The sequence below is a fragment of the Alexandromys fortis genome, unplaced genomic scaffold (assembly GCF_014885135.2).
Source record: "Alexandromys fortis isolate MF-2015 unplaced genomic scaffold, M_Fortis_MF-2015_v1.1 scaffold_0, whole genome shotgun sequence".
NCBI classification, from domain to species: domain Eukaryota; kingdom Metazoa; phylum Chordata; class Mammalia; order Rodentia; family Cricetidae; genus Alexandromys; species Alexandromys fortis.
In genome coordinates, this window is record NW_026067949.1 from 22051997 (window position 1) to 22070480 (window position 18484).

Consider the following 18484-nt stretch of genomic DNA (forward strand, 5'->3'; position numbering starts at 1 on the left):
TAATGACAATTAGTGGAGATGGGACTTAGCAAGGCCTCTTTGCTCCAGTTCTACAACTGCCCTGAGTCTCTGGAGATGAGGATGCTGCCTGGTTAGGCTTGGGAATGAGAGAACCACCTCTCCCATTGGGTCTTAGATGCTGTCTCTGAGGAGGGTCAGAAAAGGATTCATTTGGCCTGCCTCTCAGGAGATGGGTCAGGGGGGCTCAGGTGGGCCTCCTTGCTTCCTCTGTTCAGAAACACAACTTTAGTCATATAAATCATATTGGAAGACCGCAATCCATCTAACTCTGGGAAATGCTGGCTTACTTTTCACTATGAAGATCTGACCTCTTGTCTATGCATGCTTCGTATTGAAACTGATACCTGCACTTAGTCATGATATCCAAGGTGGCTGCGGCAGATATGAGAGCCGAAAGAATCAGAGGAAACATTTGCTATCAAATTTAAATACTCAAGGCATTTCATTTAAGTACCTTTTATTTCAGTATCCTTAAATTTAAAAAAAAAATGGTCCTATGCCAAAAGGAGGCAACATTTATAAATGCAAATAAATGTGTGAACAAATACACAGACCCTCGTAAGTAATTTACCAACTAGAAACTGTCCATCTGTGTAGAAGAAAACCATCCTGCGCCTGCAACATGACCCAGCGAGAGGACTTTCATCCTTGGTCGTTCTTGATTCCTCAAGATGAAGTCCTCAGGCCCACACTGAGCAGGTAATGATGGCTGGAAGAGGTCAGCGCCCATTTGCTCTCCCATGAGCTCCATCGGCTTGTTCCTCCTTGGCTCACGGCAGCTCTGACGCACTCTCGTCTCCTTGATCTCATGGGTCAGGTAGACGCTCTCCAGTTCTCGGCAGCCAGGGTCTCCTCGCTGCGATTCACCTATCAGTACTCCTTCCTCAGCTGGACCCAAACTCTTCAAAGTCTTTGGTCCAGACTGTCCAAGGATAGCCTGAAAGTTTTTTAAATGCAAACAAATAGTATTCACCTCAAGAGTTTCTTAAGTGCTGTCTAAAATTAGAATTGGTAGAGAACAATTTTAAATCATTCATTTCAAACATTGTGTCCTATACTATGAAATACCTTCTTTCCATCACTGACTAGGGGCTCTATCCGCTACTGTGTTACACAATGATGCTCCCACTGTATCCCTCCCTACAAGGACAGCATTGGAGTGATGAGAACCCTGCAAGCATAGGACAGAGGAAGCCTAGAGATGCCTCTTGCCTCTGCTACCACAGGACTTTAGCATCCTCTCAATGGAAACATGGAAGTTGGTGCAGGTCTCTCTGTTAAAACAACCCACGGTAATGGTAGGACCACTGTGGAGTGATTTTTCTATTCCATATGTTTATTTAGGGTCTAGCAAAAGCTAGGCATCCTGCCCTCTGACTGGCGGCTCTATCGTCAGCTCTTTTAGACCCTGTCTTACCTTACGTTCGTCACTGGGATTGCAGTTTCTCTACCCTGATTTCCCCACTAACTACCACGTTACTTTTGCCTAGGAGTAGAGTTCTTGACACAAAGTTCCTATTTGAGGCAAAGAATTTTTATCTGTGAGCTTGAACAGTCCCGGCATGAGGACCGGCGTGGGAGGAAACAGACGTGGGGCTCAGGAAGACTTTCTTGGCACTCTCATTAATCAAACCTAGGAATTTCTAGCCAACAGCAGACCCTGACCACACGAAGTCCTGCCAGACTTCCTTCTTGAACACACACGTATCCACACCGCTAGGTTTGCACTTTGCACATTGGCCGTTTGGACTAGATCTTTAGTTACCTCTCCAGATCAGCTCTCCCTTCCTTCTACCCACTTAGTGCCCTGCCAAAAGGCTGCACAAGCCACCTCAGCTTGGCTTAGTCTGTCTATCCTTGCTTAGCCTTGGCCAGTGGAGAAGGCTAGCACAGCTGAGCAAAGGAAGGGCAGGATTCGGCTTGGTTTTTCCTCTCTCTCTCTTCAGGGAGAGCTATGATATCCTTTGTTTGAGGTCAAGTCCCTTATCAGACAACTCTTCCTAAACAAAACAGACTCTCTCTCTCTCTCTCTCTCTCTCTCTCTCTCTCTCTCTCTCTCTCTCTCTCTCTCTCTCTCTCTCTCTCTCTCTCTCTCCTCTCCCCCAGAGTTTTCACATCACATCTTGTCTTAATAGACTATTAAACTTTGACTTACTCAATTTGAATAAAACACTAGTTTTCTGCTAGAGCCTGGACCAATAGCCTCTCAAGTACTATAAAGTCGTAGGGACAAGACCGGCCATGATGAAGCACAATGGGAGGGTACCCAGAGACGCCGCTTTCCCTCCCCCTTTCTGTTACCATCCTTATGTACCGTATGTGACCTTGTGTCACTGCAGTCACTTAATACACGTTTGCTGAATGAATGAAAAGCATCTTGAAGACACCTCTGAGCACATTTTTAAATTAGAATGTATTAGATCAAGGCACATTCCTCTAGGGTATCAGATGCCAAAGGTAAAGTTTTGTTTCAATGACTGGATCGATGGGTTGGACTAAACAAATCTCACAACCCCTTTTCTCATGCTCTGACTGATTTACCGCTCGACTCCAGGACAAGCGATGCCAAGAGATGAGCTGACATTTCAGGGACAGTTGCACAGACCGAGAGATTAGTCTAATAGACCGAGAGATTAGTTTGCTGATCCTTCCTGAATCTTGGAGAAAATGGGCACTTTAGCTCACGTCACCGAATTCCAGTGGGCTGGCTTCACAAGGTTATCACTTCTATGTCCTCCGCCCAGACAGAAATGCTGATGAGGGGCAAGCAGAGTTCCCTGAGGCCGTTCATGTTTATAATGCACCAGTCAAACCATCAATAAGGTTGGGCATCACTCACTGTGTATATTGATCTTGCTGGAGCACTGCAGAAGTGACTTCAAGTTCTGGTATTGGGGGGAGCACCTCCATGATCCGCACTGAGGGCAGCCTTCCAGTGGACTCTACAGTTCAAGACAAAGAGCCATGTCAGTCAACAGCAAGACTAAAAGAACTTGTAATATGGATGGATTGGAAGAGAACCCTGCCCTCCTTTTAAAAAGGAGCTGGGCAGTTTCTGTAGCTCACTCAATTTCTTTCAGATGGTTCTAATACTTTAAACCCACTTCCCTCAAGTTCAGGTATGTGCCCTCATCTCTTCCTTCAGCTCCTCACCCCATTTCCTGAGAATGCAATCTGAGGCAGGCTAAAATCACTATTAAAATTAGGATTTATTCCACAGTTAGTCTTCTAAAGGGTAAAATGACCAAACATCCCCCACCAAGAGAGTCAGATGAGATCGGAAACAGTGTCCACCTGGGCCCAGAACTCCCCCCCTCCCTGTTGTCTCTTCCTCGCTGAACCCTCGCACTTGAGGCCTGAGCATCCTTTGATTTTATTTCACGGACAGTGAGTACCAACTACTTCCAGGATACCACTCCCATCAGCCCAGCCCCGCCTCAGAGTTCCTAGAAACCATGATTAGTGTCTAGTATTGAGTGAAGAGGACTCTGTTTTACAAATGTAATCAGCATCCCAAACTGCTTGGATTTGAGCTGACAGAAAGGGAGATTATCTTGACTGAGTCCGAGCCTGATTCATAATAAAGCTCTTCAAAGAGAGACCAGGTCTTCTCAGATCAAGATCCCAAGATCAGAAAGATTCTAGAAGCAAACAGTCGTGGATTAGAGAAGCAAACAGTCGTGGAGAACTGTAGGTGACGTGAAGGGGCAGTGGTACACAGACAGTAAGAAGCCAGAGTCCTCAGAACCCTGCAGCAAGGAAGTGCCTTCTGCCAGACGTGAACCTGGAAGCAGAGCTCTGGGTGAGACTGCAGCATGGCTGACCTCTTGGTTGCAGTTTTGGAAGTCTCTAAGCTGAGTCACGCTCAGATAAGGAGTGACCAGCTCCCAACCCGCAGAAGCAGAAATAACACAACGCATTATGTCGCGTTAAGCAACAAAGTTTGCGGTAATTGATTACACTGTGGAAACGAACATAGTGATCGACCCAGTCTCGGCCTAAATGTCACCAGAGGCGATGATTAAAAATGCAGGTTCTTGGGCTCTGTCCCCAGATCTATTGGATTTGAATGTCCCTTCCTAGAAGCCTGGGAGTATGAATGTTCTAGACTTCCAAAAGTGACTTGGGTGTGCATGAAAGCTTTTGGAATAAATTTTCTGTGCAAACAGTTGCTTAGATGTGCCCCGACAAGATGTTTTTGGCCTTCTGTAACCTGAGATTTGGAGACTGCTCTTTTTAAAGGTCATATCAAAGGAGCCTATTCATAAAATGAAATAATTATCATGCAGAATTAATGAGGTTCTTCTGGCTGGAGAGCCAGCTGCACACTGTCTGCTTGTGGATTCAGAGTGTGGATGTGTTATAGCACGATATGACCACACTGTCAGAAGGAAAGCTATTACCTGTCAAAATGATGCCTAGTCGGGAATATCCTCCCTCTAGTGATCCGTTACCATTGGCGTCCCCTCGTATCCCAAGTCATGCAACTCATAACTCATATGCTAATAGAAAAACTTCTAAAAACTGATTTTAACAAAAACATCCAAAGGTAGATAGAGGTGTGTCATTTTAATTCCTTCCTAAGAATAGCTAAGACAGGTGAGATTTTTCCTCTCACACTGCCCTGGAAAATAGTTTCCTTAGAACCCTATTAATTCACCAACTCTAGTTAAGGCAGCACAAGCTGTCAGAAATATATTTAAACGTCATAAATGTCTTTTCAAGAATTTGTCAGTTCTCTCACTCAAACACTTGATGCTTTTCGGGAACCTCCAAAGGTCTTTAACGTTTTTTCAAAGAACCCCAGTGTGGTTTTCAGCCTGACTGAGTCTCAGAAACAATGGATTTCCACAGTAGAAGAAAGGCCTTATCACACGTCCTGTGACGACGTCCAGGCTGCCCTGCAATGCAATGCTTACCCTCTCCCCTCAAAAAAAAAAAAAAAAAAAAGGTTTCTATCACTTTTCAGAGGTCTTTTACATCTGGGACATCTGGGATCTAGCCTCATTTCATCCTTCCCACGTAATACTGTATTCCTTCTCTTGGTTGGGAAGCCTGTTTTTCCCATCAAATTTTTCATGTGCTTGCCTCCAAACTACTTGTTCAGTTATGTTTTATTTTTTGTATATGTGAAAGGAGTGTGAGGGTGGGTGCTGATGTGTGTGCACAAGTAAACGTGTGTGTGCATTTTGAGGTCAGACACGTCATTCCTCCTCAGGTCCTGTGCACCTCATGTTGATGTTTTATTTCGAAATGGGGTCTCTCACTGGCCTGGGGCTCACCCAAGTAGCCTGACCAGTGAGCCCGAGGGATCAGCCTGTCTCTGTCCCTACAATCAGCTTATTCTACAGGTCCCAGCTGTTCTTGATTTCAGGTCCTCCTTCTTGAAAATGTTTTGATAACTGACTTACTTATTTTTATGATTATTTATTTGTCTTGGAACGCGTCGGTTAAGCCCAGATCATAAGGCAAAGTCAGGGTTGGAATGGGGTTGTACATGGTGGGCATCAAGGGAGGACAGAGGGTCCAGGCAAGGACCATCTGGGCAAAGATGGAGGACTTGTTCAAAGCATATGTTCTGCAGTCTGTTCTTCCAGAGCTGGTATAAATGACTGTCACATAAAGGCATTCAATGAACACCTATAATAAATCATTCTATTCCAGCTATGGATTCTTCCAGCAAAGAAAGCCATCCTTTGCTTTTTGATCTAGTCTGTAACCAAGCAGATAGCTATAACCTTCTCTGTGTTATGAACCCAACTGGCATTTTAAGAGTCATCAATATTATGGGTAAAGCAAGTAAAAATTAAACTTTCATGTTATCTTGCTTAGTTGCAAAACATCTGGCACCAGCCATTCATCTTCTCTTCTGCGGGAAATTGAAACCTGCGCAGTCTTTATTATCCTGGCCATGAACATGCTGGGAATTATAACTTTCCATTGCCATTAGCTTTATTTGGGGGTGCTATGAATCAGGCTATCACCCTACAACCTCTCTCTCTAGCTCTTGGTGATCCAACACCCTCGTCTGGACTCTGTGGGCAAAGGTACACGCATGTGTGTGTGTGTGTGTGTGTGTATACAAACCCACACATAAAAAATAAAATCCCTTTTAAAATGCCTTTCTTAAAATGGTCATTGTTTCTCATTGCTCTTTAATATCCTTAGCAATTCTACAAAATTCACTGTCCATGTTTCCAATGAAGGAGAATTATGTTCTTTCTGATTATTCCTGCTCAGTGTGTCCGTGTTCATGTTCGTGTTCACCTTTCCCATCCTTAAGACTCATTTCTTCTCTAACTTTTAAATTCATTTCTGATATTTTTTTGAGACAGGGTCTCAGTGTGCAGCTCTGGTTGTCCAGGAACTCATTGCATAGACCAGGCTGGCCTCGAACTCACAGACATCATCCTGTCTCTGCCTCCCTCCCGTGTGCTGAGATTAAAGGTGTGTGCCATGACATCACCTCCCCTTTTCTATACCCACTTCTCCCTAGGGTTGTGCTGTTTCATAAACTCTTATCATGAAAGAATGGGATCCCAAAGGCTATGCTACAGTGAAGGATACAGGACAGGTAAAGCGAAGTCGTCACCCATGTGACAGATGGATAAGATGTTAAGGAAATTAACACCAAGACAGACAACACAAACCATCACGTTTCTGGGGGAAGGGGAAGAGCATCAGAGGCACACTTGTTCCATGTGGCTCTAATAGTGGCAGGCTCTGAGCAGGAAGGGTCCTGCTGAGCCCTCCTTGCTTGTTTCTTAGAGGACGGTGATTTGGGGATGGACGAGCCTCTCCACATCCCAGTGTGTGTACCTGTGTGGCAACACTGCCTTTGTAGGTCATGAACCACAGGGCCATTCTGGAGCGAGTGGCTGGCACTGACACCAGGCTCAGTTGAATGCGACACACAGGCATTGCTTTTTTGAATTCCGCTTCTTTTCTTCACGGTACCGCATTTCCGGAGACTCACATGGGCACATTTTCCCTTACCTCTCGCTGCTGCCTGTAATCCATCATGACAAAGAGCAGCCCTAAAGACAGCTCAGGGGAGACATGATTTCCTCTCCACTTCTCACTGGAAAGAGCGACTTAGAATGAAGAAGGGGGTGCATTCAGGGTAAAGGACGATAAATGAAAGGGCCTCCCCCTTTTCCTTTAGAAGATGCTAAGCCTCAAAAGGATTCTTGGCCTTAAAAAAAGAACCTCACCCCCTCCCCCCGGGTCTGCCCTGAACATTCCTACAATATGTCTGGTACTAAAACCAGAGGGTTTTTTAGTGAGAGCCATTACAGAGAAGGCAGCCCCAAGACAGCTTCTTCGGGGCCAGGAAAACCTCAGGCTCATAAATAAAACTTGTGAGGTTCATCTCGTGGCTATCCAGGCCTTAAAATTTGTGACTCCCGCAATTATCTGAGGTGACAGGGGAACAATTGACTTGTTCTCAGACAAGACGGCTGTGCTCAGAATTATGGCTAGGAAACAGCCAGGCTTCCTCGGGCAATCACAAAACTCAGCAGAGGTGGGCTGAACCATTCCTGGGGTACAGGCAGGTACACTAGACAAGAGAGACGAAGAGCAGAATCGCCATTTTCTTCCTTTAAAAGATGATTTCTCACCCTAAAACAACTCTGGGGGCTTTTATGTCATTAATTAAACAAAATCTTTGTGAACCACACAAAATGTCCATTAACTTGACTCCTAAACAGCTGATGTTAAGAATTGTCTAGCTGTTGCTTACTACTAACCCTGGCTTAATAATTTTCCGTTGCCAGATTATGTTGATTGAGATCTTGGGATGCATCCAGGCATATTTGTTCCCAGGCTAAGGGTCTATCTGACTGCCTGTTTCAGTAGTTAACAGAAGCCATGGGCACAGGGTCTCGGTGAAATGCTGGGTGGGTCTCTAGGTGGCTGCCATTGTCCTGCAGTGGAAGCAGGAAGTTATCCAGCTTCCTCTCATGTTTGAAAAGAGTTTACACACCAGATATGAAGCTTCTTTTTGTGCAAGCTTCTCAACTAGTGCAAGCGGCTGCTCACCCACTGGAAACAAAGAATATAAACAATATCAAAAAGATGTCAAAAACATCCTCTGTCGCCAGGCAAATAAGCATAATCCTACGGGGCTGGGGGGGGGGTTGGGGGCAGAGACAGAGCTATAAACTTGAGGCCAGCCTGGGCTACATAGTAAGCCCTTGTCTGACAGAGAAAGAGAGAGAATAGCCAGGAACTGTCACACAGACTGCAAGAGATTAAAATGAAATCTAAACGCAAGCCAGGCCTCGTGACACGGGCCTATAAAACAGAAGTGAGAGGGAGGGTCACAAATCTGAGCCAATTCAAGGCCAGCCTGGGCAATTTAGTGGGCTCCTACCTCAAAATTAAAAAGGTAGGGAGGCTGGGGGAGCATAGCTCAGCGACGTAGATAGAGTGTTTGCCTAGCATGCCCAAGGCCCTACCTAGGTGGAATTTCCAGTTTTTTTTTTAAATCCTTTCTCTTTGGTGAAGGAAAAGGAGGACCTTTACCCCGTCCACGTCATCGGCTTTCGTTTTAATGTGGTTTGACAGCAGGCCGCGCAATTAGAAAGATGAAGTTGGAACCGGCATCTGTGTTCACAGCCCTCTTAGCTGCTCTAATTAGGATCCCCTTCCTCCCTCCCCCTTCTCGGGCGAGGACAGGGCCTTTTTAATTGAGGCTATTAGGAGTTCTCTTTACACAACGACGCCCCCGTGAAGTGAAGGCTCCAGCAGAAGCTCTGCCCACACTACAATTACCTCTCGCAACTCTGAGAAATAATGGTATCTTGTCTCGTTTAAAAATAAATCCCCGGCTCGTTCCCCACGACGTCCTCTCCCTTGCCTACTCACGCGAGCTTCTTCTTGCCAATTAGGCAAACTTTCCGTTATTTAAGGAGGTGGCTTTGATCATAACTGTCCCCTGATAATGAGATGTACGGAGCTGGATTACAGTCGCCCACAGTTCCTTTATTCTAAACTCGAGGCTACTTAAAATGAACTCGGGTCTGGAGTTTGCGGTGTACGGAGAGGGCGCCGCCTTGGCATTTCCCCGTCCTGTGCTGTTTGAAACTGCAGAACTCACCTGGAATAGCCGTCCTATTCAAGACGCTCAGCTTCGCAGAGTCACTTCCTCTTAAGAGAACGGATGCAGATTTGGGTTTACGACCTATTCCAAGGAAAGAAATTAAAGATTTAGATACCAAACGAGCACATTCTGCCACACGTGGTGGTGGTTTAGGCCTCTGATTGCGGCGCTTGGCGAATGAGGCAGGAGGACCCTGAGTCTGAAGGCAGCCTGGACTACATAGTGGCCCCTGTGTCCCGCCCTTCCAAAGTCACATTCCCACTGTGCTCCCTGTGATAGCTTAGGTTGTCAAGGAGACAGGAGCGGCCACAAGGGGATCCGGAGCCATACGGCAGCAGGAATTTTTATCGTTCTTTCACTAACCAACACAGGCGCACGTGGGCACAAGCCTTTAATGTGAGTTCAAGGCCAGCCTTGTCTACACAGTGAGTTCTAGGACAGCCAGAGCCACACAGTCAACTCCTATCTCCAAACAAACAAACAAACAAAAACCCACACACCAATAACAACAAAGCCAGTCTCTTTCTAAAAGCAATGGTTTCTCCACCACCATACTGTTATGTATGTCTCTTCTTGAAAAGGCGCCAGCCAGTATTAACAAAATGCTATTTTTATCTATATGGATATGATACGCAGAATATTTAAGAAGTATTGCAGATTAGTTATATCTAGTAAGTAGCATGAGTATTGTGATATTTTTCATTGCTTTATATATTTAGACTTGCAAGGAAAACACTTTGAAAGCCATTGAATTTGTATTCTGGATAGACGTTTGAAAGAATCTAACGTACTTCCCACTGTGGCCCGCGTCTTTCTAGACATTTTCCTACCTCGTATCTTTCTTTCTTAGTCTGCATTCATACATGAAAAATGGTTCAAGAAATGTAGAACTTTGAATTATTTTCAACTACCACACATTTCAATGCCTGGAAGAGGCCAAGTTTTACTCTGCCATTTTATTAATTGTGTAGATTTTTACAAAACTGCTAACTTACCTGAGTTTGGGAGTCCCCCCCTCCCCTTTTTCTGCAAAAAGCAAAAATAATAGTACTATTTCCATACTGCTGTGGTTTTACCCGGTGGCCATGACAAATACCAGGACAAAAAGGGGAAAGGTCTTATTTGTCTTCTACTTCTGGGTCACAGTCTAGCACTGATGGGAGTCAAGGCAGTCCTGCTAACTCTTCTGATTGGTGCCACCTCCCACCAGGGAACTCAGCTCACGGCCAGGAAGTAGAGCAGGAACTGGGGAAGGCTGCTGCCTGTTAGCTGGCTTGCAGTCTGGCGTGTACTCAGCTAGCTTTCTTATCCAGTTTCAGGACTGCCTGCTTAGGGATGGTGCCCGCATCGGTTAGGAATCATGACAACCCCACCACCACACAGACATGACCAAAGGCCAAGCTGATCTGGGCAATGCATCCCTTTGAGACTCCCTGCTGAGGTTATTCTAGGCTGTGTCAAGTTGACAGTTAAGGCCATCCAGGACACACGCTTTGATCACCCAGTGGGAACTGGCGTTCTACAAAGACACAACATGGTCATGTCACTAACCATGACGCGGCAGACCTTTATTACTAAGGGATCAGAGATGAGACTCGTTCTGCAACGACTCTCAAAAAAAATCCCTGCAACAAAGAATTAATTCAAAGAATCAACGGCACCCTTGCTGCAGGTGAACATTATTTATTAAACAACCTTGCCTGTCAAAGAACATAAGAAGTGAACGCACCCAGCCATACTACAAGCCTTCATTGGGAAACCAGGTGGTGGCGCACACCTTTAATCCCAGCACTTGGGAGGCAGAGACAGGTGGATCTCTGTGAGTTTGACAACAGCCTGGTCTGCAGAGCGAGTTCCAAGACAGTCAAGGCTATTACACAGAGAACTCCATTGCAAAACAAAACAGAGAAACCAGAATGAGAGAAAAAGAGAGAGAACTGGCTGTGCCCTGACAATATTCAACTCCTTGGGTGATCTCTTTATTTCAGCCTCTACCCCAGCTCCATGTGGCAGAGGCAAGTATCGTGTAGGACAGTTGAGGAAAGCCATGTTTAGCAATGGTAACTCACTCAAAGCTATAGGAGGTAATACAAGGATCTGACGTCTTCAGAGTCTGCTATCATGGCGATGCTTTTATACAGTCTTTAAGAGATCAGCTAATTACCGAAGAACTGTCAATCAAGTCTGATATGTAGCCAGGGTATGCACGTGCAGTCTTTACGATCCACCCTGCTAGGTGAGTGCCCAGGTCATGCTAATTACCAAAGCTGTTTAACACTGCTCCCACTGTTCTGACTTAAGAAGCCCTTCTAGTTCCGTCCCACCCAAACTCCACCGGCACCCCCTACACTTATTAAAGATTTTTACTCTCATATTGTCACCTAGAGAGCCCTGTACTCTGGGTCTCTAGCTCTGCAAGTGTCACCATGTCTTCTGCCCTCACTTCCATCCACTAAGCCCTCCCAGCCACCGTCGGGGACAGCGCCTCCTTTTCACCCTGCCTCTCTTCTTGACCCTTCACCTGCCCGTGTAGGAGAATGGCCCCTGAATGCTGATGCTGTCTTTCCTTTAGATTCTCTAGAACCAGCATTTACACAGAGGAGGAACACCGTAAGTGGCCAAACGAGCTAAAAAGAAAATCTGGGGCGGACAGGTGTGTGTCCGTGTTTCCCTGGGGAAAGCCATATGGCCAGGGGCTATTTCCTGGTACTTACTCTTCCACCTCTGCACTCTCCTGTGGTCCTCGAGGATTTTGTGGATAATGAGGATGATGCCGACCATAAAAACTAATAGCACTAAAATGTACCAAGTGATCTTCACGGAACAAGTGACAGCTGTAAAAATTAAAAAGAAAAAAAAAAATTTAGGCGCTCTTAAAAATCAGAAAAGTTGGCAGGCATAGGTACCCGCCAACCCTCTGAGGTCTGCCCCGAAAACTCACACAGAGGAAGGACAGAACCAACTCCTGCGAGTTGTCCTTTGGCCTGGACTCATGTGTCGTGGCAGACATGCACACACAAATAAATATATATAAAATAAAAAGATTCAACAGAATGAGACAGAGCATGAGATAAGAGGCCAAGTGGAGGTGTATGCCTTTGGCAGAAAAGCTATTTGCTGCCTTAACTTAACAGGGACCCTTGCTCTCCTGAACACTTTTCCAATATATTAAACGAAGCTACTAAATGAGGAAATTGGCCAAGTGGCTCCCAGGGATCCATTTAATTCAAAATCCTGGCATTTAATTTCACTTCCAGGTGATGCCAATATCAATTTCCTCGTTGTACATCAAGAGTGCCACAAAGCAGCCTTATATCAGGGTTGTGTGCAATTAATCATCTTGGTCGTGGGCCATGCAGCCCCAAATATGCCCTCAAATTAACAAAGGTACAGCAAGAGCAAGGGGCATAGGGCAGCAACTGAAGGCAGAGGCCGAGGACTGAGTGATTAGACCCTGTTTCTGCCAGTGTTGCAGCTTGGATGGAAAATGTCCCCAGAGACTCCTGTGACTGAACACTTGGTGCCCAGTTAACTGTATCATTTGAGGAGGCTACACCGCATATGACAGGCATAATTTAAAACTATTAACCACCTTTAAAATGCTTAAGCTTTAGTAAGGAATTCTAAAGTGATGGAGAAAGCGTCCATCTTTTTAGAGTACCCAAATGTCTAGCAAACAGTTCTGTCATGGCACCTGCAGCTCTGGGGGCTGTGTGATTCTTTTCTCTGGTTTTATGTTCATTGACTCCTGGCCCCCATCTGGGCATGGTGCCGGGCATGGTGGTTGACATACAGAAGGTACTCCTAAATGAATATATTATAAAATGCTTTCTAAGAATACATTTTATGGGTGAGGTGGGGGCACACCACTGAGCAGAAAATAGTAACTGTGGGGTTCAGAACAGGGTGCAAGGAACTTAATCAGCCTTGAAAAGAATTTAAATATCTGAGATTCTTTCTCCTCAGAATCAGCCAGTCACACACACACACACACACACACACACACACACACACATGCACGCGCGCGCGCACACACACACACACATGCACACACACACACACACACACGCACGCGCACCAGAGCCTGATCTTTAAGAGAACTCCCCCCTCTGAGTACTGAAGACTGGTGACTTTCCATCAAGCGCAGATACCAGACAGGCTCAGTTATCCTAGGGCAGAGGACCTTGGGTAGCCCTCAAATCACAAACCCAGACATACCACCTCTGTCTCAGGTTATGGCTGAGTCCCATAAAAACACATCTTAAAGTCAAGTAAACAGATAAAGAAGATTAATATTTTGGGGCAGTATTATTTCCATAATGAAATTTTCAGCTATTTGACTTCTGGTGAATTTCATAGCCCCTTCTTAACTTTATGTATGGATACCCAACTTCTCCATCTCCCTCTTCTTTCCTTTCAAACTTACATTTCACATCTACTGCTAGGCGCAAGGAAACATGAGTACAATTACTCGTGTTTTCCATAATTCCACAAGTGTGGTTTAGAGAATCTCCCCTGGGTGGATCTTCTACACCTGTGGGTTTCCCAGGGTGGGCTTCAGGGGTACAGGTAGCGTTGTATTCCTTCATAGGGTCAACGAGAAGAGCGACGGTGACATTATAGTGCTGGCAGGGTGAGTAAAAGTCGCTTGCCTTCACTTCCATTGATCCTGTCGTGATGAGACCTAGAAAGAGATTAAGGAAGGGTATTTTCAGAGTGGTAATATTTAGCAAGAAGATGCAATTCAGAGCTGAGTCTCACTGGGCATAACGGTGCACACCTGTAACCCGCAGGATGCTGAGGCAAGGCTTACAGGTTGGAGGAACATGAATGTCATGTAGTCAGTACCAAGTCTCACAGAGGTACACAGCAAGACCTTGTCTCAAAAAAAAAAAAAAAGAAAATATAACCAAACAAACAAAGTCTTAAATCTCTTTTCTTTAAAACAAAATAGAAAACAAAGTTTTGTACACTACAATTAATTATCAAGGTGATTTTTTTTTAAAAAAAAAGTTATGAAAATGATAGAAGTAAGATTAAAATAGGATTGGAACCTCTCAGAGAACACGCAGATATTTCCATGAATATCTGTTCCTGATCTGGGACAGGTCAAATTGTTCAAAAGGTTCACAGTGTTTTCCACTCCACATAGCCCATGCTTTCTACAGATGTAACAAAATACTATAAACTGGGTGGCCTAATGAACAGAATTTATTCTCATACTTCTTTTTCTTTTTAAAATTTTAATGTGCATGGAACGTTTTCACCTTTGTGTGTGCATGTGTGTACCATGTGCAACCTGGTACCCATGGGAGCCAGATGAAGGCATTGGATCCCCTGGGCCTGGAGTTACAATTGGTTGTGAGCAGCCATGTGGGTGCTGGGAATCGAGCCCAGGTTTTCTGGAAGAGCAGTCGGTGCTCTCAACTGCTGAGCCAGCTTTCCAGCCCATCTCTAGCCCATAGACCTAAGGCTGGAAGGACTGTGGAGAAGACTGCACTTGTTCCTCTCTTCCGGAGGTTGGCAGTTATCGCTGGCTTTCATTGATTCGTGGAAGTGCAACCTTGGTCTCTTTCTTCATCCACACATGGCATTTTTTCCCAATGAGTCTGTTTCTCTGTGTCCACATATCTGCATGGTGTGTGCACAGGTAAACTGGCGTGTGTGTCCATGACTGCATGTGTGCATGTCCATGTGGAGGGAGAAGCGAACCATGTGATTATGCAGAAACCGTGTGCTGTTGAGATGTAGTCTCTCATTGGAACCTGGGGCTTGCTGATTGGCTAAACCGGATGGTCATTAAACCCCAGGGATCTTTCTGTCTCTGCCTCCCCATTGCAGGGATTACAGGGATGTGGTTCTGAGTATCTAACTCGGGTCTTCACGCTTGCCTGTCGAGTACTTAAAGAATCACACTTCTCCTTTGTATAAGGATGTCAGTCATCCTGGACTAGGTCCCAGGATGATGATCTCATCTTAAAACCATATCTAGGATGATCTTATTCCACATAACGTCACAGTCTTATGTGTTGATGATTAGGACTTCACCGCATTAAAATTTGAGAGGACACAATTCAGTTACCCCAAAACCTTACCAAACCCCCACAAATAGGGGGAGGTAACTCCCTCCCCATAGAGTCTTAGAGAGTTACATAGGTGGCTGAGCCGTGGGGATGTAAATGAAACACATTGCCTTCTATATCAAAGGTTTAGCCGAGCCCTGTCTTTAAAGAACTTCGTAAAGACACCACCCAGCAGAAATCCCTCCCTAGTCAGCAGTCTTTCTAAGATCAAAGTAAGTACTCAGAGTTCTATCCTGTTCTCAGTCTTTCAAAAGTAGTACTTACGTTAGCCAGAAGCATAAGAATGTGAGCCTGAGCTCTGGCCGCTCAGAGTGAGGCGCAGGATCCCTTCGAGCTAGAAATAAAAATCCAGTGGGACCTTGCAGGACTTGCTTTGCTTGGTTAAGGCTGGCTATGCCCCCTTCTGCTGAAGCAAGTCTTTCTGTAATACTTTGGATTGTGAGCTCATTTTCTCAAGACCCCAGACCCAATCCTAACATAGTCAAATGCAGAAAAATGAAAAATGACATTACATGATCAGACAGGAAACGGTGGTGCTCTCAAGACCCCAGACCCAATCCTAACATAGTCAAATGCAGAAAAATGACATTACATGATCAGACAGGAAACGGTGGTGCAATTCCACTTTGTCCTTTGGGACACTAAGTCTGGAGTCCCCAAGAAAAGGTCCAATGAATGGCTTGCTGCAAGGAAGTCCTCGGTGAATATGAATGGAAAGACAATAGAAGAGAACCCATCAGCAGAGTGAGAAGGCACCCCCAGAATGGGAAAATATGTTCACAGACTATAACTGAGAAAAGTTAATGTCCAGGATATGTAAGGAATTCCTGTCAAAGAAGAAGGAACAGAGAGAAGAACAGACAACAGGTTTTAAAATGGGCAGATGCCAGGTTAGGGGTAGCGCCTGCTGTCTCAGCTACGTGGGAGGCTGAGGCTGGAGGACCACTGGAGTTCAAACCCATCTTGGGTAGAATAAGAAAACCGTGTCTCAAAACAAACCTGCGCTAAGAACTGGAACAGATATTTACATCTGTTCAAAGACCTACATCCATAAAAGAGCTACAGAGAACCAATGGTCATATGGTAACACACTCAACATCACATCACCATAGAAATGCAAGTCAGCACCGCAGTCAGACAAGATTTGACCCCTGTAAGTGTGTTGAAAAGTGTGGGGAATTTGGAGTCCTTGTACTGATAGTGGGTAAACGACCCATTCAGTTTGGGGAATAGTAAGTTCCTCCAAAAATGAACAATCTAAACACCAGTGACTCTAACAAGTGCACTTTCTGACACGTGTCCAAAAAAGGGACCTCGAAGACATATTTGTGTTCCCTCAGTCACAATGACTGAAAGGGAAGCCACCTGAATGCCCACTGAGGCAAATGCATAAAGAAAAACTGGGGGCTGGAGAGATGCCTCAGCAGTCAAGAGCACTGGCTGCTCTTCCAGAAGACCCAGGTTCAGTTCCCAGCACCCACATGGCAGCTCACAACTGTCTGTAACTCCAGTCCCAGGGGATCCAGTGCCCTTTTGCAGCTTCTGTAAGTACTGATGCCTGGGGTACACAGATAAAAGCAAAACATTTACACATACAAAAAATAAATAAAAATAAAAATAAATTTTAAGCAAAAGATCTTCACTCTTTCTAGGTGACCATGTGAAGAGAGAGGACCTCAGCTGCCCCCAGCTGCCCTGGTTTTTCTGTTTGCTGCACCCACTCACTAACTGCAATAGTATGAAACACCCCAAGAAAAGTTCACTGCATCCATTCCATCCAGAGCAGGTTGAGGAAGGGAGGGAGAGGGGGAGCAGGGGGTGGAGGTGGGGGGGAGAACAACAAGGAAGAAGAGCAGAGAAGGGGGAGGGAAAGGGGAAAGAGAAGAGAAAGGATGGGGAGGTTGCTGCATTTCAAGCCACTGTCCACGGGGGGGGGGGGGGGCGGGATTTGTTGCACAGACAGAGTGACTCTACCACCCACTGTGGGCTGGGCTTGCAACGTGAGTTAGTAACTAAGAAAATGTCTCACTGACATGGCCACAGGCCAACCCGATCTGGGCGATTGTTCAGTTGAGGTTCCCTCTCCCCGTTTGACTAGGTTTATATCAAGTTGATAGCTGAAGCTATGATGACATGCAGTGCCCCGTTAGAATATATATATGTATTCCTTTGTATGTTCCTTCCTTCAATCAACAAATATTTATTAAGTATCTGTTATGATTTTTATCGGACATGATGCTGAAGGAAGGGATATGATAATAAACAAAGACAAAGACATTGCCCACAAGAGGCCCACTGAAGAGCCAGATAAAATGCCAACTCATTCTCAGTGGGTGAACGCTTAGGTATTTACTTAGAACTGCTTTTTAGACAATCATTATCTTTGAAAGACCATCCGGCTAACCTTTCAGCTAGCAAGCACATGTGAATTACACTGGCATTCTGATGGATTTCACGAAGTATTTTGTCTTCAATAAACTAAACTCAAACTAATCAACATTACAAAGTCCTCTGAAATCTTTCATTAAAACCACATCACTGAGAGTTTCAATGGTATTAGATGTTAAAGCGGAATGCTTGTGTGTGTGTGTGTGTGTGCGCGCGCGCGGGGGTGGGGTGGGGGAATGGATGTGCACAGTATATTCGGGTACGCACAAGTAGATGAAGGTCGGAAGACAAGCTTGGGTGTCATTCCTCGGGGGCCTTTTGCCTTCTGTCCAAGGCAGGGTCTCTCATTGATCTAGACCTTCACCAAGTATAATTGGCTGTCTGGCCAGTGAGCTTCCAGAGATCTGCTTGTCTCTGCCTCACTCCTCAGTGTCTCTGGAGTGACAAGCAGGCTCACCAGCATGCCAGCGTTTTCTTTAATATTTATTGTGCATCTCTGTGTGCACATATAGACATAAGTGCAGTGCCTGCAGAGGCCAGAAGAGTGTGTCAGATCCCCTGAGCTAGAGTTCCAGGTAGTTGTGAAATGGTCAACGTGGAAGCTGGTCCTCCGAAAGGCCTCAGCTGCTAAGCCATCTCTCCAGGCTCTGTGTCTACTTGTTTGTTTGTTTGTTTGTTTGTTTGTTTGTTTTGCTGTTGTTATGTTTGACAGGGTTTCTCTGTCCTGGAACTCACTCGGTAGACCAGGGGGGCCTCGAACTCAAGGGGGATCCACCTGTGTCTGCCTCTGCCTCTAGAGTGCTGGAATTAAAGGCATGCACCTGCATCACCTAGCCTCATGCCCACTTTTTTTTTTTTTTTTTTTTTTTTTTTTTTTTTTTTTTTT

The 18484-nt window shown here is 45.3% G+C and overlaps 1 protein-coding gene across 3 annotated transcripts in view; it reads right to left on the reverse strand.

Moving 5' to 3' along the window:
- Positions 1-471: 471 nt before the first annotated feature.
- Positions 472-18484, reverse strand: part of Tmem156 (transmembrane protein 156) — a 34174-nt gene continuing 16161 nt past the window's right edge. Inside the window, exons 3-8 of one of the 3 annotated variants that reach the window (XR_007593263.1) lie at positions 13554-13811; positions 11842-11961; positions 9125-9208; positions 6841-8067; positions 2861-2963; positions 936-958 (exon numbers count right to left, since the gene is read on the reverse strand). Coding sequence is in view for 1 of the 3 variants with exons in the window: in XM_050150275.1 (XP_050006232.1) it covers positions 925-958; positions 2861-2963; positions 9125-9208; positions 11842-11961; positions 13554-13811 (599 nt within the window). In the remaining 2 variants the exon portion in view is untranslated. Of the gene's footprint in view, positions 959-2860; positions 8068-9124; positions 9209-11841; positions 11962-13553; positions 13812-18484 lie in introns of all 3 variants that reach the window. The other 2 variants (XM_050150275.1, XR_007593262.1) reach the window with 2 other exon arrangements.